Source organism: Pipistrellus kuhlii, unplaced genomic scaffold (assembly GCF_014108245.1).
Source record: "Pipistrellus kuhlii isolate mPipKuh1 unplaced genomic scaffold, mPipKuh1.p scaffold_m20_p_9, whole genome shotgun sequence".
Classification (NCBI taxonomy): domain Eukaryota; kingdom Metazoa; phylum Chordata; class Mammalia; order Chiroptera; family Vespertilionidae; genus Pipistrellus; species Pipistrellus kuhlii.
Window position 1 is genome coordinate 49,775,206 of NW_023425595.1, and position 24,547 is coordinate 49,799,752.

Consider the following 24,547-nt stretch of genomic DNA (forward strand, 5'->3'; position numbering starts at 1 on the left):
CATACAGTTTACCCAGGTGACAGTGACTGTAGCCCAAGCATGTCAAACTCAAAGGCTAACACAGGCCAAATAAACAAGGTTTAAGCTTATGTGGGCATCAAAAAACAAAAGCTTCGATTTTCATAGAAATGTAGTTTATTTTGATAGAGACATGCTGAATACAAAGGGCTAAAATAAATGAGTCATCGTTAACATAAAACAATAAAACATTTTAATAAAAATTAATATTTTTTCTTGAATGTTAACTTACCAGACACTGATAACTGCACAAATTAATAAGAGTAACACAAATAAACCTATTTTTCCTTGTTCTCTGAAAACGAAATATTTCCTGTTGTGCACACCAAAACAAGTCAGTACAAGACTGATGATGTGGCAGTCGGCTGCTAAAATATTTGCTGTTAGTATTAGTGGAGAGAAATGGTGCGACTGAGTGTAAGGCACATAAGGGAAATGAATGCAACATGGTTATAATAACCAGTCACTAGTGAATGTTGTAGTGCGTTATTAATAATTATGTCTAACAGGATATTATAAAAATTAAGTCACGAAATTTTTAAGATGTTTCTTACATACCATTATTTTGGCTGGGTGGCAAAAATATTGGTTGTAGGCCGTATGTGGTCTGTGGGCCGCGGGTTTGACATGCTTGCTATACAGAGTCCCTTTCCTAACTGTTGAACTTCTTTCTGTGCAGTGGGAGCAGAAGAGATTATGGTGAGGGACTGATTTTATAGTTTTTCTCCAAGAAGGTTTGCTATGCTTGCTGTTTCTCGGCTACCCTTACTGGTGTAGAGTGAGGGTGAGGCTGGGCGGGGGAGTGGCCAAATGACGAGCTGATAGGAATATAGAGGGCCAGACCAATGACCAGTTTCTAAGGGTAATAGGAGTCTGGAAACTGCTCTGGCCAGCTGCCCTCTGCCTGTGCTGCCACACTAGACTGTGGGCAAAGGCAACAAGGTGGCATGAAAGCCAGCCTGGAGATGTGCCCTCTTACCTTCCCCTTACCATTCTCTCTTCAGTCTAGGACTGCAGCACCGGGAGCTCAGATATCAGCTTCTTTCCCTGCAACCTTGAGGAGCTTCAATTATTTTATGGCACAGAGAGAAAAGTAGATTGCAAACAGTGTGGCACTTTTTCCTACTCGGTGACAGAGAAAACTGTGATAACAATGTCCATGAAGATGGGGAAAGTATGATTTAGTAATAAAGGACATAAGCTTTAGGTATAAAATTACTGATCTCAATTCAAGTCCTGTTTCTGCTAATTATTGGGTGACTTTGTGAAACGTTACATCATCTTTCTGTGTTTTCATTTCCCCATCCATAAAATAAGGTAAAAATACCATCCAGTCAGGCCCATGTGGCTCACTGTTTGAGCATCAACCTATGAACTAGGAGGTCACAGTTCAATTTCCGCTCACGACACATGCTGGGATTTTGGGCTCAATCCTCGGAAGGCAGTGTGCAGGAGGCAGCCAATCAATGATTCTCGCTCATCATTGAGGTTTATATCTCTCTTTCCCTCTCCTTTTCTCTCTAAAATCAATCCTATATTATAAAAGCCCAATATGCTAAGTGTCTGGTCGGCCACTCAACCAATCAAAGTGTGATATGCTACTGCCGCTCAACTGCTTGCTATGATGTGCACTGACCACCAGGGGGCAGATGGTTTGCTGCTCGACCAGTAGCTATGATGTGCACTGACCACCAGGGGGGAAGACGCTCTAACTGTTAGATTAGCTTGCTGCTAAGGTCTGGCCTATAGGGATGGGACAGACACACCCTGGAGACCTCTCATGGTCCCTCCCTGGCTGGCCAACCTCCCACGTTCCTCCCCGGACTCGATTATGTACCAGTGGAGTCCCTTGGCCTGGCCTGTGCCCTCTCGCAATCTCGGCTGAGGGATCCCACTCCCACCCCTCATCCCTGCCCACGAGTGCATGAATTTTGTGCATCGGGCCTCTAGTAAAAATATATTTTTTAAAATGCCTTTCATATAGTGCTATGAAGAAAACAATTATTTAGTAGTCTAAACCATATAAGTCCCTGACCCTCACATCCCATCACCATATAGGTATAGTATATAGGCCTTCTATCTTGATTTCAAACATTATATTGTATTTTGTCACCAAGCCATAAAACCGAATTTGGAGATCATAAGAATATAGTGACCATAGATATGGGATTCTGCAAAAGCAAGGAAAGGGGGAGGAAAGATGTGCTCTCTTCTGTATGTGTATCCACAGCATCTAGTTACTCCTTGGCCTTAGGTGACCCAGGGCAGGGAGGTGCACAGAGCCCATTGTATCATTAATTAGGCCCTGGCCTTCTCAGCAACCTTGGTGCCATCCTGGCCCATTTCTTTTGTCCCTATGAAGTTAGAGTAGAAAAGGCTTAACCTGGTTGCCAGGTGCACAACCATAGCAGAAATTTGAAGCCCCATGAACCCAACTGGCCTGAGAGAATGCAGAAGCAACCAGCTAAATCTTCTTTGACCTTGTTCTAAAGCTATAAGGCCATGTTCTAAACTCATTTGGAATAAGTCAAAATCCACAGTCTTTTTCTGCCTAAAAGAGGATATTGTGTTATCTTTCTCCCTTCCTCCCTTCCTCCCTCCCTCCTTAACTTCCCCTACCTTTTATTCCTCCCCTTTTCTCTCTCTCTCTCTTGTTCCCTCTCCTTTCTCATCCAAGAGCCTCTCTCCTCTGCTCCTGTTCCAGGCCTGCCATCCACCCTGCAGGCACTGTTTCATCCCTGGATGGCTCCTGGACTGACAACACATCTGCACGCTGCCTCTGCTCTGTCACAGGAGCAATTAAAAAACCAGCTCCAGTCTTTCCCTTGAGAGGATCAAGAAGTTGTAGGCTAAATGCAGACAGAATGCCTAGTAACCATGGCAACACATGCATCTGGAAATCCCTGACCTTACACCCAAGACTCCACAATCTTGGCTCTGCCATAACTTGATCTCATGACTTAGGAATGAGGCTGATATGTCCAAGTGGTACATCTTTCAGCTCTAGTAGAGCAGCAGCAGAAGCTGTGCAAATGAATGAGCTGTTTATCTCTGTCCGCTGGGGGTCTGGTAGGAGTGGGGAGCATTGCTGATTCTAGGACTGGGGGAAGACTGAGGCTGTGGCGTAATCTATTAGATGTCAGTGAATATTGCTGCTTTTACATCAATTTGCTCATCCATTGCCCTTGCTAACCCTACACATACTCCCATGAATATGCCCACATTTGCCATTGTAGAATTGAAGAAATGCATGTTTGGTTTTCCTCCTGACAAGAGGTACAACACAATTCACATAGCCTTGATTCCCTTGGGATAGTGATGGGTTTAGTAGCACAAACTCTAGGAAATCAGTTATTAAGAATTTACTTATTTTAAAAATACATATATGTTCATTGATTTTGGGGAGGAAGGGAGAGGGAGAGAGAGAGAGAGAGAAACATCAGTGATGAGAGAGAATCTTCAACTGCCTTCTGCATGCCCCCACCCAGGATCAAGCCTGAAACCCCGAGCATGTGCTCTGACTAGAAATAGAACTGTGACTTCCTGGTTCATAGGTCGACAGTCAACCACAGAGCCACACCAGCTGGTCAAGAATTTACTTATTTAAATTCATTTCTTGTTTGCTTCCTTTCAAAAGTAACACATCTATACTAATAAAAGGGTAATATTGCTGATTAGACCCGGTCGACTGGACATCTTCCAGACATCTGACTTCCTTCTTGACAGTTAGGGGGTGACTAGGCCAGGAAGGGGACAGCTGGGGGGACCAGGCCGGCAGGGGGGCAGTTAGAGGGGGACCAGGCCAGCAGAGGAAGAATCAGAGGGGAACTAGGCCAGCAGGAGGCAGTTAGGAGGTGACCAGGCCATCAGGGGGTAGTTAAGGGAGGACCATGTCAACAGAGGAGCAGTTAAGAGGGGACCAGGCTGGCAGGGGGGCAGTTAGGGGGGGACCAGGCTGGCAGAGGAACAGTCAGGCAGGCAAATTGGTTAGGGGTGATCAGGCAGGCAAGCAGGCGAGAGGTTAGGAGCCAGCAGTCTCAGATTGCAAGACAGATGTCTGACTGTTAGTTTAGACCCCATCCCTGCAGGCTGTCAGACACCCCCCTAGGGGTCCCAGATTGGAGAGGCTGCAGGTTGGGCTGAGGGACCCCACCTCCCATGCACAAATCTTGTGCACCGGGCCTCTAGTACTATAAATAATTTGTGGATTGATGTCAGTGGGAGAGGTATAGGGAGAAAGACAAGAAAATTACCATTGTGGACATTTTCCTGTGTTTCCTTCCAGTATTCCTCGCCTATTTTTAAACTTAAAATTTTGCATTTATTAAACTTTGTATTCTTTTTCTTTCAATATTATAGCATATATTTCCCCATCATTACAAATTCATCATAATTATAGATGCTTTTGAAAGGCTTTGAGATATTTCTCTGATATAACATTGTTTACTTAACCTTTTTTGTTTTTTGAAAATGTGGGTTGTTCAACTTCCTATTATACCTGTCTGCCATGATGACTATCTCAGGGCACAGAGAAGAATTAGTACCTTGAGATTCTAATGTGTGTCAGTCCTTGTTTGGATCCTATGGGGAATATACAGGGTCCCTGACATCAAGGAATTGACAATTCGGTTTGAGAGGTAAAAATGGAGTCATGGGTCAATCCTGAGCTCTTTCCTTTGTCCTTGTAGATTGGTAAAGTGAAAGCATACATTATACTGCTGAATTTAAAAAGAAAAACAAAACCAAGATTACACACACACACACACACACACACACACACACAGTGTGGGGCAAAAGTAGGATTATTGGTACATATCTAGATTGACCTAGACTGAAAAGTAATTGTTAACAGTAAATGTCATGGGGAGATTAAATTGAAACAGCAGTTATTCAAATTGTAATTTTAGGTTAGCCTAAATATCTAATAACTGATGATAAGCTATATATTTTTGTTCATTTGATTTAGATGCTGTAATTAAAGTTGATTTTTTTTTTTTTATATATCCCAAACTATATAAACATTCATTAAGGAGGTGTTCATTACATTGCAGACAACATTGGTGGCTGATTATCTGAAGTGCAGTTCTGATTTTTATGGGCTGATTAAAATCTACTTTCCCCTTGCTTTCATTTTCACAATCAAGTTGAATCTCATGGAAAAATATTCCAGAAAAGAGCTATGAAATTCATCAAACCACAGCAGATTAAAAAAGCATATCATGATGGGGTATGTGTGTGTGAGTGTGTGTGTGTGTGTGTGTGTGTGTGAGAGAGAGAGAGAGAGAGAGAGAGAGAGAGAGAGAGAGAGAGAGAGAGAGAGATTGAGAGAGAGAGGGTATTATTGCAGAGTAGGAGTGGAGGATACACAGAGAGTAATATAGGAAACCATCTTTTAAAGGTGATCAGGATTAGGGGATGTTAGAATGAATGAAGGGTACATGCACCAGAAGCCAAGCCCTCCCAAACCCAAATGTAGGAAGTGTAGTTGCTATGATGCACACTGATCACCTGGGGGTAGAAAATCAATGCAGGAGCTGCCCCCTGGTGGTCAGTGCGCTCCCACAGTCAACCTTCCACGATCCACCTCTTTCCCCACCCCCCCCCACCCCTTACCCCCACCCCCCGGCCCTGATCAACCTAATTAAGACTGGGCCAGACCCTGATCAGCCCTGATCACTGGCCAGGCCAAGGGACTCCACCTGTGCACAAATTTGTGCACCGGGCCTCTAGTGATGTTATAAATATCCAAATGGCCCTTGGCAGAATAAAGGTTCCCCACCCCTGTGTTAGGTTCTTGGCAGAATGATTCAAGGCCACTGATGCATCTGAACACACCCTCTCCTCTTTCAGATCGATGATCCCAACAGCAACCTTGAGGAGGTGATTAATGAGGCTGACGCCATCACCACTGTGGACAGTCTGGGAAGCAAGCAGGCCTTGACTACAGATTACCTGGATTCTGATTATCAGAGAGGACAGCTGTACCCGTTCTCCCTCAGCAATGACTTGCACATGGCCACATTCGCTCTCACAAATGCAGTTCCGATGACCCAGACCTTCCAGGAACGGTGGTACATGAATCTGAACAGCCTCATGGACCGGGCCCTGACCCCACAGTGTGGAGGTGGGAACCACCTATATATCATCACAGGCGCCGTGCCCTCAGACGTCAAAGTCAAAGACAGGGTGACCATTCCTAAGTTTGTTTGGCTGGCAGCCTGCTGTGCTGTCCCCGGAGGAGGCTGGGCCATGGGCTTTGTCAAGCACACCACGGGCGGTGATGTCATAGAAGATGTGATGGTGAAAGAACTGGAGAAACTGCTTCCGTCGAACCCTCAGTTGTTCCAGAACAACTGTGGCGAAACAGAACAGGACACGGAGAAAATGAAAAAAATCCTGGAAATGGTGAACCAAGTCCAGGATGAAGAGCGGATGGTGCAATCTAAAGAAACCACCAGCGCCGTCCCCAGCACAAGGAGCAAGAGGTCTGCTCTGCAGCCTCCAGAGGCCCCCGAGGAAAGGAGTAGCCTTCTGGGGAATCTCATAGGCTTCATCGCCACCCCGTTCATCAAGCTTTCCCAACTAATTTGCTGCCTTGTGGTGGGCATCCTGAAGAACACTGTGTACGTCCTGTGGTATGCCGCCAAGCAGGTGATTAATGGCATCGAAAGTTGCCTTTACCACCTGGGTTCAGCCACTATCTCCTACTTCTTGGCCATTGGGGAAGAGTTGGCAAGCATTCCCTGGAAGGTACTCAAAGTCATACTCAAAATCATCAGGGCCATTCTCCGGATCCTCTGTTGTCTGCTGAAGGTTGTTTGCCGCATTCTGGGCATCCCTGTCCGAGTCCTCGTGGATGTGGCCTCTTTCCCTGTGTACACCATGGGCGCCATTCCTATCGTGTGCAAGGACATCGCAGTGGGCCTCGGTGGCGCCATCTCTCTGCTCTTTGACACTGCTTTTGGTACCATGGGTGGCCTATTTCAGGTTGTCTTTAGTGTTTTCAAGCGGATTGGCTATAAGGTTACTTTTGAAAATTCTGGGGAGTTATAGAATTCAAAAAACTAATAGTGGCCAGTCACAGTAAATTTGATTTTTTTTTTAATAGAAAAGGCTGGAATACTTTGTACAATGAGTCTTTGTTCACTATCCACTATCATTAATTTTGGCCTTTCATGGGGATGAATGTATGTTTTTGCAAAGGAAGATGGTGCAATTTAGACTTGACCCTAGAGAAATGGTCACGGTAGGACTATGTATAGGTCATCTGATATGAAATGAGCAAACTTCTAAACCATGACCTTTAGTTATTTACTCTGATGCAGATAACCAGCTGAGACATTCTGGTGTTCATTAAAATTCTACAGGAGGGGAAAGTGAAAAAAAGGACAACTTTCAACCAAAGAGTTTCCGAGACGATGAGAAAGAAATCTTGTTCCTCCTATTACTCTCTGAGACTCAAGGCAAAACTGGCATAAATATTCTTGGCCAATGTGTCTTTCACTTCTCTTTCTCCTCAACTCAGCTGATCTTGGTGAGGTGCAGACATGCTTCCCTGGTGAAATAGCTTCCTTAGGGTAGAGAGTCTGTTATATCCCTTAGCTTTCTGTGGCTTCCAAGGGCCTTTCAGATGTTTTTTTCCTCCAGAGTTGAATTTTGCTGAATTTTTCTTTTATGTAATGATAAACATTTTATGCCAAAAGCGGCATAATAAATTTTGAATGCAAGGGCAAAGATGATTTGCCCCTTGAACACTGTAGGACAGTCTTCTTGGGTAGAAAGAAGAGGGCACATCAGTCAGACCCCAGCTCTGAGTAAGTGCTGTAGGTCCCAGGACATTCCTAGCCAAGCTTGGACTAATTTGAAATATATTCAATATCTGGTTGACAGGATGGAGCTCAAGGACCTACATGTTAAGCTAAAATGAAAATTCAAATTCTGCAACATACCAGATCAGTCTTTCTTATGCATCAAGCAAATACCCAATACAGTAAAACACATTGACTTCTATCCTTAATATGATTGTTTTGGTATAAATGTATAGAAAAGAGCCACTGAACAAAATCTATTCTAGCCGTCTGGAAAGTTTACATATGTATAAACCTGATTAAGAATTATCTCGTAGACAATTATTTTTATAGTGTGTTTGAGGCTAGAAAACATTACTCTCCTATTAATGTAAATTGATTTGAGCGCTAATCTCCAGTGTTTTGATCAAACACTTATTTTAAATATTGCACTGAAAATGATAAGAAGAGGAAGCAGAATCCCCCAAACTTTGCTCTGCCTTTCACAGCTCAGAATGAATGGCCCGGATTTTTATAAGTGTTCTAAAGAATTGTTGTGAGGTAAAAAAAAAAAAAAAGGCAAGTGTAATGTACTGGTCTTGGGGGCCACCATTCATCTGAAAGTCAGATACAAAAACCTGGAGTCCAGAAAGACAACAAGGAGAAAAGGATGGGTCAACTATTTGTATCGGATTGGTGGATGAGAAACATGAGTGTAGTGAGTTACATTTTGCAGAAAAATCATTGAATTGGACCTAAAGTAGAAGAGCAGCCAGCAAGCTGGCATCCTGATCAATCTGTGATGCCAAGGTTGGGGAGCATGACCTCAGTCTGGTCCATGATAGGGAGCTAGGAGCTCCACTTAAGAATCTTAAGCAGTACTTCACCAACACGTCTGTTTGTGAGCATTGGCACCCATGATTGTGCTGCTCTTCATCTCAGCAGTGTGAAGGCACAGGGAAGGGTGAGGATACTGATGGGTCAAGAATCCTGCCGCGTGAAAGAAAGAGAATGTTAGACGTGACCAGATAGTCTGGCTAAACCTTGATTTGACGAGGAGCCTGAGGCACAGGGAGGTAAAAGGCTTGACTTCCGTTTCATGCCTGCCTGGTGGCATATCGGGAACCATGATCTTTTGCACACGTCCCTTCACTGCTAGGATGTCAGCTATGTGGTGTGTGTGGTACTCTTCAGATGCCTCCCTGGACTATGGCAGAGTTTTCTCCATCATTCATCAAACAGACTAACCAGTTGGACATGCCTATGTGGTGACACTATTGGCCATCCATACGCAGCATCATGCTTACTGCCTCCCACAGGTTCTGTGTTGGTGGATGAGAAACATGAGTGTAATGAGTTACATTACATATACATATATATGTACATATCTGCACACTGAAAGGCCCACGGGGGGCATCCATGGCAGCTGGAGCCCCTTGGCCCCATGCAAGGAGCAGGGCATCCAAACTGCTTCTTGAGAACCATTTGGAAGTGTCTTTTGTTTCATGGCTTCTTTAATGTCTTATTTATTGATTCTTGCATGGGCTTTGTTGTGTTTTTTTTAATTTGTGAAGGAATAACAAAGCAAAAATATTCTTAAGTTTGGGTGGCTGAGACTTTGCACTGGAACACAAGCGATGACTGTGCCTCTGGCTCACGGGCACAGGGACCCAGCACGTGGCTGGACTGCTGGTCTGCATCCAACCAGCTACTTCGGGTTTTGAGGTGGGAGTTGGGGTTGATACACCCCCACCTTTGGCTTGGAGGTTTTTCCGTGGCTCTGTTACGTTCTCAGGCTCTTGGGGAAGTCAGCCACCTGTTCGTTCTGAGGGAGCTGATTTTCTAGCATGTGGACTAGCCACACTCCGTTTTCACTGTGCCTTTTGAATGTTGGCTTCTCATTGGCATTAACACTTCCACCTAGATGCAGGCTAGGGAGTTTGGAGGAGGATTTAGAGTGAAGCACTGATCATTCATCCAGTTATCCATTGATCCAATATATATTAGAACATCAAGGTTGCAGAGATCAACACTACATGGATCACATCTTTGAGGAGATAAAAAATCGAGTAGGGAGGCCACCGGGAGTGCTACAGCAAAGGTACTGGCAGCCACTCCCTGGAGCCCCGGAGAAAAAACCATAGAACCGTGGAAATCCGTGACACCTTTAGAGAGGGTGTGACAAATGACATCAATTTGACATTTTCAAGCTATGTGCAATGCTGTGTACCTTGCAATGCTCAATAAAGTAATTGTTGATAACTCATTAGCTATTTTGTGAAATGTCTGAAGGGGGAGAATTCTAATGGTTGAAATGAGGTTTGGGGATTATCTGCGACTTTTTTTTATTTTTATTTTTTTATTTCTTGATCCACTCAAGCAGTTTCCACTTACATTTGGCTTTGCATACCCCACCCCCAGCCCCCTCTTTTCAATTCTACAGGGGGAAACAGAGAGAAGGTTAGTTAGATCAGTGAAATAGGCTTAGAACTGCTTTTCAGTGTTGTTTTTCTGAAAGCTATTTGGGATATGGAGTGTTTGTGATTCTTCCTTCATAAATAAGCAGTGCTTCACTGATCTGAATCACAAGGGGCATGATAGAAACACACAATTATTTGTTTATTCATTAGGAAACTCGCACAGCGTCAGAAATAACGGACAGTCTCTGCAGGGGGCACTGTCCCCTCTGTGGCCTTCGGTAGGCCCTGCTCTGGGTGGAGGTGGCAGAAGTTCTTTGGCTGCCTTTCCAGTGATGGGGCAGGCTTTTCTGTCCTGTTCGGTATTTCCCCCAAGCTCCCCACACAACAGGCAGCTTTTAGAGTTACATGATGAGCAATACAGTGTGGGCTCCTTGACTGTCACAATGGGTTCTCAGATTTCACATGATTTCTTTTTGTACCCTGTTTCCCCGAAAATAAGACAGTGTCTTATATTAATTTTTGCTCCCAAAGATGCGCTAGATCTTATTTTCAGGGGATGTCTTATTTTGCCATGCGCTAGGTCTTATTTTCGGAGGATGTCTTATTTTTGGGGAAACACGGGTAGATATTTCCCCCCCAGGTAATGGCTTGATTTCTAACAACTATGTCCAAACCAATGACAGTTGATCCTTGAACAACACAGGTTTGAACTGTGGGGGCCCATTTATTTCAATAAATACCTGTACTGTGTATGGTCCACAGTCAGGAATCCGAGGATGAGGAGGACTACATCGTTTTATACAGCGGACTTGAACTTCTGCAGATTTTAGTACTTGCAGGGAATTCTGGAATCAATCTCCTATGGATACCAAGGGACAACTTAAGTTTTGGGGGAGTCAAAAGTTACATATAGATTTTCAAGTGCTTGGGGGGTAGGGTGTCAGTGCCTTTAACCCCCACATTATTCAAGAGTCAACTGTATTTTTAAGCTTAAATTTCAACAGAGTGCTCATGGCCACTTGTCATTGTTTTTTGTGTTGAGTCCACAGTGAGATGCTCTCAGGAGGTGGGTTAAAGTATCTCCTGGAGGCAGTATCGCTTAATGCTCAAGACCCAGGCTCTGGAGCCTGAAGCACTTAGGCTCGAATCCTGGCTTTCCCTGTTACAACTGTGTGGCAAGTGGGCAACTTATTAACTTGGGCAAGTTACCACCCAAAGCCTTGACTTCTTCCTTTGTAAAATGGGACTAATGATGGGCACCTTCTTCAGAAGGCTGTTATATGAATTCAATGAGTTAATGAAGATAAAGCATTTAGTGCCATGCTTGTCACATGGTAAGTGTTCAGTGAATGTTAATTATTGTTGCTGTAGCTGTTGTTGGTAATAATATCCACACACCTTGGATGAAATTGGCCATCCTTGGACCTCAGGATGTTTCTAGATTAGATCTGGAAGGGTCAGGGTTAAGGTAGAGTCTGGGTGTTGAGGTCATGAATGAAAATGAAGGAATCTACCGCCCCATCAGTGGTGTCAACATACTGAAGAAACAGATGAGGGTTTGGACCTAGACTCTAGAATGAGGCTCTGGGAACAGGACCTCAACCTTTCCAGCACCATTCAGGGAGGAAGGCATGAGCATTTCCAGCCTCTCAAATAGAGAAGCTTTTCCCCTCCAGGTTTCTTCCTTGCTGAGTTCAGAGCCTTATAACAGATCCAGCTCCCCAACAATCCTATTACTTGGGAAGAGTGAACTAGATAAAGTATATGCATTTTAGCTGCTGAAAAAGAATTATGGGCCCTGCTGTAAACAGTCATTTTTCTTTTTTCTCCATCCTTTAATGAATTAAGGCATACGGATTAGTGCCCAAAGACAAATGATTCTGAGTGTTGACAGGTAGAATTGTTGGAACCCATAGTTGACCCCTAGGCCCTGAACTAGACTGATGAGCCACCTGCCACATGCTCACGAGGTTCTGTCTCCAAGAGGCCTTGCCTGCTGTCCTCGGTGCCATCTGTGGATGAGCTCATCAGATCTGGAATACCTACATCCGAAGCAGATGCTGACAACACATTTTGCCTTTACAGACGTGAGTATAATATAAAACTGCCTGCTATCTCTGAAGGCTGCATAATACTTTTTTTTTAAAAAAATAAGGGATTACTTTTACAATGAAGAACCCATACTAATCAGATGAATTGAAAGATGGTTTTGATGATTAAGAAATAAGAGGTCTACCTATTCTATGTGTCCTGACTTGACCCACTTAATGGATCACCCCGATTAAAACATTAAAAGAGTCTTGCTGGCCCTGCTGATATGGCTCAATGATTGAGCGTTGACCCATGCACGGAAAGGTTACCAGTTCTATTCCCAATCAGGGCACATGCCTGGTTTGTGGATTCAGTTCCCAGAGAGGGGCATGCAGGAGGTAGCCTGTTGATGTTTCTCTCTCATCCATATTTCAATCTCTCCCTCTCCCTTCCTTTCTCTCTAAAATCAGTAAGACAAAACAACACAAACAAACAAACAAACAAACAAAAAACCACACACACACAAGCAAGCAAGCAAACAAAACGTTTAAAGCTGAGGACAGTGAAACAAGAAAGGGTTTAGTATAGAAGAAATAACAGGGGAGCCTAGGCTGGTCTGCTTTGTCTCTTTAAAAATGTTATAGGAAAGCCCTAGCGGATTTGGCTCAGTGGATAGAGCATCAGCCTGCAAACTGAAGGATCCCAGGTTCGATTCCAGTCAAGGGCACATGCTCAGGATGCAGTCTCAATTCCCAGTAGGGGAAGGGGGAGGGGAGGGGACGGGGCATGTTCTAGAGGCAGCCGTTTGGTGATTCTTTCTCATCATTGATGTTTCTCTCTCTCCCTCTCCCTTCTTCTCTGAAATCAATACAAATATATTTTTTAATGTTTTAGGAAAGAAATGAGCCAAAGTGGGGCTGCTTTAGCTCATTGGGAAGTCAGGGAAGGGTGCTTTGGAGATAGGTTCAGGGGGTTGGCCTGGGATGCGCTGCTGCTGCCCATTGCTCCCCTAGGTGCAAGTCTCATGGGGACCCTTAGCGTTTAGGAGATGCATGCCTGTGGGGAAGAAGAGAGGGAAGGAAATGTGCGTGTTCTCTCCAGAGGGAGAGCACACCCAAGTCCTATTTTCTTAGACTTAATAAATCGTATCTTCAGTAGACTGCTCTGCAACACCTCATGCCCATTTGTTTTCCTCCTGTATGAGTCGGCTAAATCCCTAAAATATTAGGCATTGAAAAGAGACACCAGATGAATCATAAAAGAATAAGAGCTAAAAACGAAGCAGGTGACAGAAAGTGAAAAGTCACGGGGGGTGGGAATGTCTCAGCACTGGCAGAAGTTCCCCAGACCTCTCCTGGCAGCCTGCAAACTGAAGCCAGCCCATACCTGCCACTGAGCCATCCTTCTCCAAGGACACCAGGCAGCAACCCCTAAGATTATGTTCTCTCGAGTGTGTGTTTCCTCAAGATATTTATTGATTGGGCAAATCCATGTGTATCCCGTTCACTGCATCTAGAATCAGACTTCTAGGGCTGTAGACATTCAGAGGTGAGGAATGAGCAGGCTGGTCAAAGGGGAGGGTGCACCTGGGACACGGAACACACGAGTCTACTTCCTTTGAGTTACTGCACCTTTTCTGGATGTCGTCATTGGCATATTGGCAAAACAGGACCATTGTTAGCATCTTGCCAAATTGCAGGTAATACATAGTTGCTTTTGGACAAATACTTTTCTATCATTGAGGAGCAAGGTTATCAAAAGTCAGAGACATCCTCTGGGATACTATCAGGAAGGACAGTGAACCATCATCATCATCATCATCATTATCATTATTATCAGCACTCCTTCCCAGACTTGCGAAATTAATTAGTGGGGTTACCCTTAGGTAACCCGAGAACATTGAGGAAATATCCGAATGCTCCTTGCTCCCAAATATTATAACTCCCCCAGAGGTCTGTAGTGTTGCTAGAACTCTTATCCATGGGCTCTCTTCCTTTAAGTGTCTCTTTCCTTAGGTAACCCAAGAACACTGAGGAAATATCCGAATGCTCCTTGCTCCCAAATATTATAACTCCCCCAGAGGTCTGTAGTGTTGCTAGAACTTTTATCCATGGGCTCTCTTCCTTTAAAGTGTCTCTTTCCTATGAAAATGCAAATACACATTGGCAAGTTACACATTGTGTCAATATTAACTTAGAATGAATGGTCTTACGAAATCCTTCCCGGGAGCTGGAACACATAGTAAGTACCTTTGGCAGGTGAGAGGCCTGGTGGGAAGCAACGTGCTGAGGGCCAGGGGTATCCGCAGTAGACCAGAGCTTCCCAGAGGGCCAGAGCCTTGGCCAGGCCAGCCCTTTAATGTGAGGGCTGGAGAGAAAGCAAGGTGCCCTTTAAGAAATAACACCAAATGTTGCTCTCTCTGTGTCCATAGATCAGCCTGTAATGGATCAAAGCAGAAATACACACCTGCAAGAAGTAACAAGGCTGTTGGGCCTGCTGCCCTCATAACCAGCAGTGTGCTAGTTACTGAATAACCAGCTTTGGTCAGATTTGTAGTGTTTGCCAATTTCTCTAGTATAAATACTCCCACCACGGCAGATTTTAAGCTGCCAGTGTGACATCACTGCACACAATTTGTGCCTCTAATCACACAACCTCCTAATCCCTTGGAATGCAGTAAGATTTATATATAAAAACACACACATATTTCCAGCAGAAAAGGAGGTGGGTGATCAGCCATAGTATGGCAGAGGAAGAAAAATCAGTGAGGCAGACACTGACCATGCCATATGAGTCCCACCCAGGAGAGAGGAAGGCTTGGCAACTTTTATTCACAGAGGTTACATAGCTAAGAGGTGAGTCTTGAGAGAAGAGAAACTTGGCCGTGGTGTTTCAGGGGAAGTTAGCCACGAATGTGCAGAATTCTCTGTGTTGATTTGACACTACAATCTGAGATATTTTCTCAGATTTGAAAGCATGGATATGGGCTCCGATAAGCTTCTAGAAGTTATGCGATCTAGAAAAAAAAAAAAAGAATTTACTCGAGGACACCTAAGCGGTTAAGGGTGACACCGTAGTGATGTTTAATTAATTTACACTAAGAAATAAAAATGATGTATATATTGAACACTTATTAGTATCTTAATACATTATGTTCTTAAGCTACATGGGAAACCAAAACACAATAGCAAGTTACTTCGTTAAAATTTGCTGTGATAACAAACATACATACATATATATGTATACATAGCCTGTATCTGACCATCTGTGCTACTACCATCTTATTCCAAATCACCAGTATTTATTGCCTGGACTGCTGTTATTCTTCCTAACAGTTTGCCCCGTTGTCACTCTCCACCACCAATTTTTTGTTCTCACAGAAGTCAGGGAAATCTTGCAAAAATGTAAATTAGATCATGCCATTCACCTGCTTGAAATTCTTCAATCAAGTCCATTTGACTTAGGAGAAAAGTCAAAGTTCTTCATATTGCCCGCAAGTTCCCATATGATCTGGTCTCTGCCTAGTTCTCTCATTCATCTACTACAACAACTCCCTTCCCCCATTCACTACTTGGCATTTTTACTGGCCTTCTAATATTCCTCAAACAAATTTATTTTGCTTCAGATCCTTGTATTTGCTGGGCCTCTGCTCCCACTCCATGTTCTCCATGTTCAGTGCTTTATCTTTATTACCTAGAAGAGTTGGTATTAGGCCTTCAATGAATGAATGTATTTCAGTGATAATGAAACTTAAACTAAGTCACTTGCTGAAGGTTACACCGTAGTTGTCCTTTGCTGTCTCATCACCTGCTGCACCCACTAGTGTCCTATTTCTGCTGTTTGTTTTCCTTTCATTTATTCCCATTCACATTGTCCTCAAAATGAATCCAAAATGTTTGCCTTCAAAAGGCAGTCTCCTTTTTTTTTTTTTTTTTTTCAGACTGCCAAAAGAAAAATTTGTCCCATTGCTAACAACCGATTAAAGTATATATCTGTATCTTTGTGTGCAGCTTTTATATACACTGGTGACAGTTTCTTTAAAATTGGAACTTGTCCTGGCTGGTGGTTAAAGCATTGGCCTGTGCACCAAAGGGTTGCAGGTTCAATTCCCAGTCAAGGACATGTACCTGGGTTGCGATTTCAATCCCTGGCCCTGGTCTGGGTGCATGAGGAAGGCATCCAATTTATGTGTCTCTTTCATCTTGATGTTCTCTCTCTCTCTCTCTCTCTCACTCTTTCTCTCTCTCTCTATTTCTTCCCTCCTTCTCAATCCCCCTTCCTGCAATGTCCCTCCCTCCCTTCCACTCTCTCTAAAAGATCCAGCTGGTGTTGTTCAGTGGTTCAATGTGGAGAGGTCACTGGATCAATTTCCTGTTAGGGCACATGACCAGGTTGCAGTCTCAGTGCACAGTAGGGGGGCAGTGTGCTGGAAGGAGCCAAATAAGCAATGTAGATGTTTCTTTCTCATTGATGCTTCTATCCCTCTCTCCCTCTCCTGTCCTCTCTCTATAAAATAAAAACATTTAAAAAAAAAAATCTAGTTACTGTCATTTAAACAAAATCAATGGAAAAAATATCTTTATATGAGGATTAAGCAAAGATATAAAAAATAGAATTTGCTGCTTCTGGGCTCTACTGATACCATTTTATGCTTTCACTAGAGGTCTGGTGCATGAATTCTTGCATGGGTGGGGTCCAGCTGGGCGACTGTGATCGGAGCCAATTGGCCAGCTGGGAGGCGAGGCCAAGGGTGGTAAAAAAAAAATAAATAAATTGCTGTGATAAAGCATTGTCAAGCAGGTTTGAAATTTATATGTTCCGTGTACTCTCGAGATAGAGGTAAACCAACACAGGAAGGCAGCTCCGGATAGAAGAATGGGATTGGGAAAAGAGTTGGTAGGTAAACTGAGGTTTATTAGCATTGAGCTTAAAAATAATCTGATTCAATCATTTTACAGGGAAGGTGATATAGCCTTTAGAATTGGAAATATTCATAGTTCAGGGAGTGATCAGTTCAAGTGCATTCCCATGTTTGAGAGCAACTTCATCCAGATCAGCAAAAGAGTAGTGATCAGTGTGCAGATGGTCACTGGGCATCGCAGACACCAGCCCCAAACTCACCGCACCTGCTGTCCGGCTGCTGGCATGACACCCAGGGAAGAGGATTCAAGTCAGCGAGGAGCTTGGAGCTAAACTGGCTGCTTCCTTTGAAGTTTGTCAAGTCCATCTATAGTCATGAGAAAAAAACAGCTTCACTTGAAGCTTACAGCACTGGCCCTTCTCTTTATCTACAATTATTCCTGCTTCTGAGCAAAAGAAGATGTGTTTGCACACTGGGAAGGCCTGGTGTTCCTGAGACCACCAGTCGGGGACTACAGTGGCACCCGAGCCATACCAGCTTGGGCCGTGATGGACTGACCTGTGTTGGAGGCTGAGGACAGGAAGAGCCCAGCAGTAAGCTTTTGCAGAGACACTCAGTGACAGGCCTGGGGGAACATTGCATGTAGAAGGGCTCAGGCCAGATGAGCCCTGATGTGGAGGCCTTATCACACTGGGGAGGCCTCAAATGCGTCTGAATATCCGAACTCCCTTAGATATCAGCTCCTCTGTCCTCAGACCTGATATCATGCTGTCAGCAGCAACTTGATGACCACAACTGTTTAAGGGTGATTTTGTGCCTTGCAGTTTTCCTTGCTCTATAAGTAACCCAATCTCTCTTGCTCCCTTCAACCTTGAGGCCCATTTTGCCACAGACTAGAAACTATCTATTTAGTTTTCTAGTGCATCGGCCTGCAGAGGTAAAATTGACTCAGCTGAAGAATCTAATCTCAAGGAACTCACGGTCAAGTTGACTCTCTGATCCATCAGCTCATCAGGTGTCCTTGCCTCTTAGCTTGTTAGCTTACACGGTCCCAGAACAATGTGACCCCGGAGAATTCTTCATTTATTACCAGTTACTGTTGTGTTGTGAAGAACAAGGAGATGGGTGAACAGCGTGTGGCCCATGGCCGGGTACAGAGGACGTGCTTCCAAAATCGCCTTTGTTATGCAGCTGTGTTGTGAGCCATCCTGCCTGCTTCCTGACTCCCCTGGCGGGCTGTTGGGAGGAGGGTGTGTGTGATGCTGTTGCAAATGCTCACATGCCACAGCCCCTGGAGCCATGTTCCTGCCCAGAGAAGTGTTGGCACTGCTCTACCCAGGGCTTCACCTCCAAGCTGTGGGGCTGGACAAAGAAGGTAGGGGAGGTGATGTGATCATTCACACACATCTGTCTCCAGCACATTTAACTGAGGAACGAGTCTCAGAATTACTCACTGTGAGAAGTTAGACATGGTGTAGACATTTCTCCAAATGCTAACATTATGTAAGGGCATGATATTGCCTTTTTTTTTTTTTTTTTTTTTTTAAGAAGGATGACTAAAAATCAATGTTAGGTGGTTGATTTTAACCAAGTCAATGAAAAGAGAAAAAAAAAAGAAAAAGAAATCAACTGTTCAATAATGAAACTATATCCATCCATCCCTACTGGGGGAGGAAGTGTTTTGAGTATAACAAAAATGCAGCCAGTCAATAAAGAAACTCCAGGATCTATTTCAATTTTTTTTAAAGTATGTTATTTATTTATTTACTTATTTATGTATGTAGGTATTTATGTATTTATTTATTTATTTAGGTATGTATGTATTTATGTATGTATGTATGTATGTATTTATTTACTTATTTAAGCAAGAGGAAGAGAAAGGAATAGAAAGATACAATAGAAACATCAATGAGAGAGGAACATAGATCGTATACCTCCAAAACGCTCCCTACTAGTGATTTAGCCAGCAATCTGGGCATGTGCCCTGACCTCTTAGTTGACGGATTGATGCTCAATGACTGAGCCACACTGGCTGGGCTGATTTATTTAAATTCTGAAAAATGTAAGCAGATCTTATCACTGAAAACTATTTTATTCCCACCATTCATCAAACAAATATTCTTTCTCTTGAGTGAGTATCCTAAAGAGCTTATCCCTCTGTCCCAAGAGTAGACAAGTGCTCCCCAACTTCCCCAAGAAGAGGTCCCCATTGCCTCTGAAGTTCCTGGAACCATTCCTCCCTTTGCCAGTTGTAAAGCTCTGCCTTTCCTCATCAATTTTTCTTTGTCTTCTGACTTCCTGTATTTTCCTCCAGAGGAAAGCCTGGGTGAATTTGCATAGCCCTCTCCTTACAGCTGATTAAACAGAGTCCCTCCCCTTTCCCACTGTATGAATATCTTATAGCAACAAACACGATAAATTGCTAAATAAAAGATACCTTAACTGTGTTTTATAGAAACTACAATTGCAGTCATGCAGAGAAACAATACAGATGAATAAGTGATAACATTTTCAAATAAGGAGAAAGAGAATGAGGAAGAAGGATCTGACTTATGGTTAAAGGCAAACATAATAGGGAGATATAGGGGAGCTAAGAGGACTTGTTGAAGGACTTGTATGCATGCAGATAAGTGTAACTAATGGAGGCAAAACTCTGGGGAGGGAGGGCATATATGGGTGGGTGGGTGGGGGCAATGGTAAGATATGTACATATATAATACCTTAATAAAAAGTGAAAAAAAAATAAAGGCAAACATACGGCAATGAACCAAACTTCGGTTTCTTTGTGCAAATTGCTCCTGCCCCCAACACCTGTGGGGAATGGCCCTGGCTCCTCCGCAGGAGAGTGAGGCTGGGAGAAAAGGGCCCCACTCAGGAAGCCGGTGCTGTCTCTGGTGGGTCATCCTGTCCTTCTGTTTCTCAAGAGTAGAAGTCCAAGTGCTTTCTCAAATGTGACACAGAACTTACGCTTACCATTTAAAATAAAAATTCTCCCCCCCACCCCCAGCTTTGTGTGAAGCTCATGGTATACAAACCATCTCTAAAGATAATCTCCAGAAGCCACAACATGGCTATGTGTAGAAACAGGGATGGCTCATACATTGGCTCCTGAACTACTGGGCTGTAGTGAACTCAAAGTGAACTCTTCTGGGGTTTTCAAAAACTGGTTTCACCCACTTATTAAAAACCCAGCCTATTAAAAACACAGGGTTGCTTGTGAAGCTTGAGGAAGCTTAAGCTGGTCATTTTCTCTGCTGCCATTGTTTGCAACAAATTTGAATTAAAGGCATGTTTGTCTTTTTTTTTTTTTTGAACCCACACATAATGGGGTGCATATTTGGGTTGTTGTTTTCTTCTTTAGTTTGCTGGGGGCCCGGTGATGAATAAGACCCGGCTGTCGCCCTCAAAGAGCCTGCAGGCTGGGGTTCAAGTGCCAGGGGAAGCCCACCTTTCTGGAGCAGAGGCAGCTTGAGCAGAGATGGGTAAGTGGATGTGTAGATAGCTGACTGCAGAATATAGAACAAGAAGGAAAAGAACCCAAGGACTGCTACTTAAAATACAAGTCTGTGCACAGAAAATACACACCAGAGTTGGCCGGCAGTGAAATAACTCACCTCATTCGATGCAGGGGAAAGGTGTCCCTCTCCTCTGAAGATATCACGCTGTGCAGAAACTGTCCCTGCGTTTGCCCTGGCACTGGACTGCATTGTAATCATCTCTGTCAGCATTTCCATTCACTACACTTCTTGGCACAGAGCAGGGTTAATAAATAATTGTTGGGTTAAACAAACATTCAAGAAGGAATGTCCTCGCTGGGTAAAAAGTTGAACTGGGAGAATTCCAAGATTCTTTTCTACTTGGAGATTTTATGATCCTATAGAGAGCCTGACAGGTAACAAGAGCCTGACATGTGATGCCTGTGTAGTATTGGGGTTATTTGTACCCAGGTTTTATCTCCCCAAGTAATTAGCTCATTCTTTTCTGTAAAGGTAGTAATATTTACCTAGCACTATGTCAATCAATTTGCATGCACTCTCTGATTTAATGTTCACAATGACCCCAGGAAGCAGTGTTTTTGGTTTCTGTTGCTGCATGACTATCATTTGCTGAGCTGTTTCAGTGGTCCAGGTAGTTATACATTATATTGTATACAGACCCATTTAATCCTCACAATAATGTTTTGTTTCGTGTCTCCCCCCCCCTCCCTTCATGAAAAGTGAAACTTAGGTTAAATAACTTGCTCAAATTCACTCAACCACTACCTGCTAGAGCCAGGATTTTACAACATGTATGTCTCAGTCTATGTCCCATGCTGTAGAACAGGCTCAGGAAGCAGACTCTGGGATGAGATTGACATGAAGGACATTAATAAGGAGGGCTCAGGGGCAGCACCTGTGGGGGAAGTGAAAGACACAGCACTAGGCAGAGCAGAGGCTGGGCTGTGATACAGTCAGAACAAAGAGCTCAGCAGGCGCATGAGAGCTTTGAAACTGGAGTAACCCTTCAGAGTTGTCCTGAGTGGGGGGAGGGGTCTAGACTTTTATTATCAAAACCCTGTGCCCCAGCAGGCATCACAGTAAATAGTTGCCATATAAACAAGTGGATCAAGCAATCAATCCAGATGTCAGTGTTAAGGGAGGCAGCATTGCAGCCAGAAGGATCGCTTCTGTGTCAAGGCAGCCAGCCTAGCTCTGGCCCAGGAGGGGTTTTCCCATAGAATCCTAGACTATGTGGGGCCCTGACTCCCAGGCAGTCCTCAGGAGAAGCCAGATCTCTAAGCTCGAACCAAGAGCCAGATGAACACTGTGAGTCCACTCTATGACCTGCCCAAGGAGCCCTCAGCTCAGGCTGGTACATTTTTAATGTTGCTGAGTATAGGCATGGCCTCAAATAGAATCAGCTTACAGTATTGAGTTTATTTGCTGTAGGATTCCAAAGTGTGATCACACACCCAGTGAGGAGTTCCTTAAAGTAAGTAATTCAAGAGCTGGTCACTCACAGAGGCCAGTGGCAGGATATTATTAGCCGAAAGATGTTAAGAGCCAATCATCACGGCAGTCATCTTCAAAGGGTGGCGTCCAAAGAGGGAGGAATGAATCGAGGAACCGCCCATTTCCCACACCCGTTCCACACGTCTGGGCCTGATCCAGCCTCGCCTTCAGTCTCCGTGGAGAACGGGAGGGAGGGGAAGCAGGGAGAATTGGAAGTCAACAGGGAAGAGGAAAACATGAGATGACGTAAGGAAAATAGGACTAATGTATTGAATATGTTTATCTCACTTAATCCTTATCACAACCCTATACATTACTCCAATTATAAGCTTTTCAGATGATGAATTTGAGATTCAAAAGGACTAATTGAGATATAACAACTATGGGAAGAAACCCATAGGGGAGGGAAGAAGAAGGGGTGAAGGGAGAAAGGAGGAGACTAGAATTGGATAAATTTATTAGAAAAGGGGACATTTTAAAAATTGACTTTGAGAGGGAGCAGGAGAAAGAGATGAGAGGAAAAGAGAGATGAGAGAGAGGGATGAGAGAGAAAGAGAGAAACAGAGAAGCATTGATTTGTTGTTCCACTTATGCATTCATCGGTTGCTCCTTGTGTGTGTCCTGACTGGGGATGGAACTTATAACCTTGGTGTAACAGAATGATCCTCTGGCCAACTGATCTACCTGGTCAGGGCCTAGGGGACAATTTTTTAAATGTCACTAAAACATATTCATGTGGCCAGAGCACTGCGCTTCCTCCATCTGCACCCAAACTGAGAAACCAAAAGGCATACCAGTCCCTGAACGCTTAGTCCTCATTCTATCTCCCTTTCTCCTGTCTAAATATCTCCTGATTCTGCTGGAGGTGCCCATGGACCATTGATGGACTGTCTTTCCAGGGGTATTGACATGTGATGACAGGAATCACTTTTCACTTTATTTCTAATACAATTTTCAGCAAGAAATAAACTAAGTATACTTCTTATGCACCAGGAACTTTCAAATATGTTATTTCATTTACTCTTCACACAACCCTGTCAAGATATAGTGACTATTTTTCTGTTTATGGAAGGTGAATCTGAAGTTCAGAGAGGTTGAGTAACAGCTGGTGTAAGAACCAGGATTCTAAGCCAGGCTGGAACCTGCCCTTTTCACCTGACCTTCCTGCCTCAAGGTCACTCAGGTCTGAGAGTCATATGTTGATCCAAATATTAAGGGTCCATCAGAGATTGTAAATTTTGCATGAATCAGTTACCCTAGTCCTGGGCATTTTATTTTTGTTTAATTAATTCCATTTATTTGATGATTCTTGATACCTAAATAGCATACAGGCCTCCCTCAATTAAATTAAACTTCCCACCTGTATTGAGTCTTTGGCAGGAAGAATTGGCCACAGCCGATGCAAATAGAGGAGGAGTGCAGGAAAGGGGAGGGGTGAGAGAATTTTGTAATGTATGGAGCTGTGAGTGCAAGCACCTCTTTTGTCTCCCCATCCCCTAAATAACCAGTACCCCCAAGGAGTCATTCAGTCTGTACTTCTGTCTGTGGTCCCATAGTGACCCCACACTGTGCACTTGGCAATCATCCTTGGTCTGGGACTGGCTCTAGCCTGTGTGGACAACTATGGATGCTGCCAATAGTTCCCAAAGGGAGGGAGGAGACTGAGTGACCATTATCCACTGCACCCTGAGGCCCTGCCTTTCTGCAGAGCGGATGGGAGGGCACATGTCCTCCAGGTCCTGGCAGTGCATTGAGGGAGGGCTGGCAAGCCAGAGCCCAGCCTGGTGTGTGTATGTGTGTGGGGGGGGGGGGGAGGGGGGAAGGAAGGGAGAGAGAGAGAGAGAGAGAGAGAGGAAGAGAGAGAGATATATTCTGGAGGCACACCCAAGTAGAAGGCACTGCCCACTCTGAATCAAAAGATGAGGCAAGGCCCATAAGTCAGCCCCCCGCCCCTCTCCTAAACAGTCATACCGTGGCCCTAAGTGTTACCATGCAGTCAAGGATGTGGGCGGAGGGTGTGGGAAAATGTGATTTACTGGGGCATGTGGAAAAACTGGAGTCAAGCAAATGCCAGCTGAGTTTTGGATAGTCTAGAAAAGGAACCGTGTCAAAGGGTCAGTAATCCTCAACCCCGGGCAATGGAGAGAATATACATATTCACGTGTCTATGTTATGTACGTACGCATCTGTCATTTCTCTGAAACAGCGCTGGGTTTGAGTCCCCCTCTGCCATTTACCAATCATGGAATCTTAACAAGGCACACACCTCCCTGCGGGTAATGATTGTTCTGAACCAGCTGTCAGGCAGGCTCAAGGGCCGGCACCTGCTCAGGGCCAGGAAAGTTCCCTTCCCCAGCGATTGGGAATGGCGCTCTGTCTCCTTCCAGGCGGACCTCCAGCCAGCGAGGCTCCAGGCTGTCCTTGGCTCTAGGGAGCCCT

At 44.2% G+C, this 24,547-nt stretch overlaps 1 protein-coding gene and 2 long non-coding RNA genes across 4 annotated transcripts in view; 2 read left to right on the top strand and 1 right to left on the bottom strand.

The window, feature by feature from the left end:
- Nucleotides 1–8,459, top strand: part of ENDOD1 (endonuclease domain containing 1) — a 36,390-nt gene extending 27,931 nt beyond the window's left edge. For both annotated transcript variants that reach the window (XM_045577897.1, XM_036427572.2), the window contains one exon: nucleotides 5,869–8,459. In XM_045577897.1, the coding sequence (XP_045433853.1) occupies nucleotides 5,869–7,071 (1,203 nt within the window). In that variant the 3' untranslated portion in view covers nucleotides 7,072–8,459. The remainder of the gene's footprint in view (nucleotides 1–5,868) is intronic.
- On the bottom strand, nucleotides 555–22,580 carry LOC123651903. Its single transcript, XR_006740888.1, has 3 exons — nucleotides 20,732–22,580; nucleotides 998–1,081; nucleotides 555–689 (listed from the first exon to the last, which is right to left on the bottom strand). It is a non-coding gene; the product is annotated as an uncharacterized LOC123651903 (long non-coding RNA).
- LOC118713178 lies at nucleotides 13,259–18,859 on the top strand. Its single transcript, XR_004986225.2, has 3 exons — nucleotides 13,259–13,269; nucleotides 14,740–14,742; nucleotides 17,741–18,859. It is a non-coding gene; the product is annotated as an uncharacterized LOC118713178 (long non-coding RNA).
- Nucleotides 22,581–24,547: the final 1,967 nt, after the last annotated feature.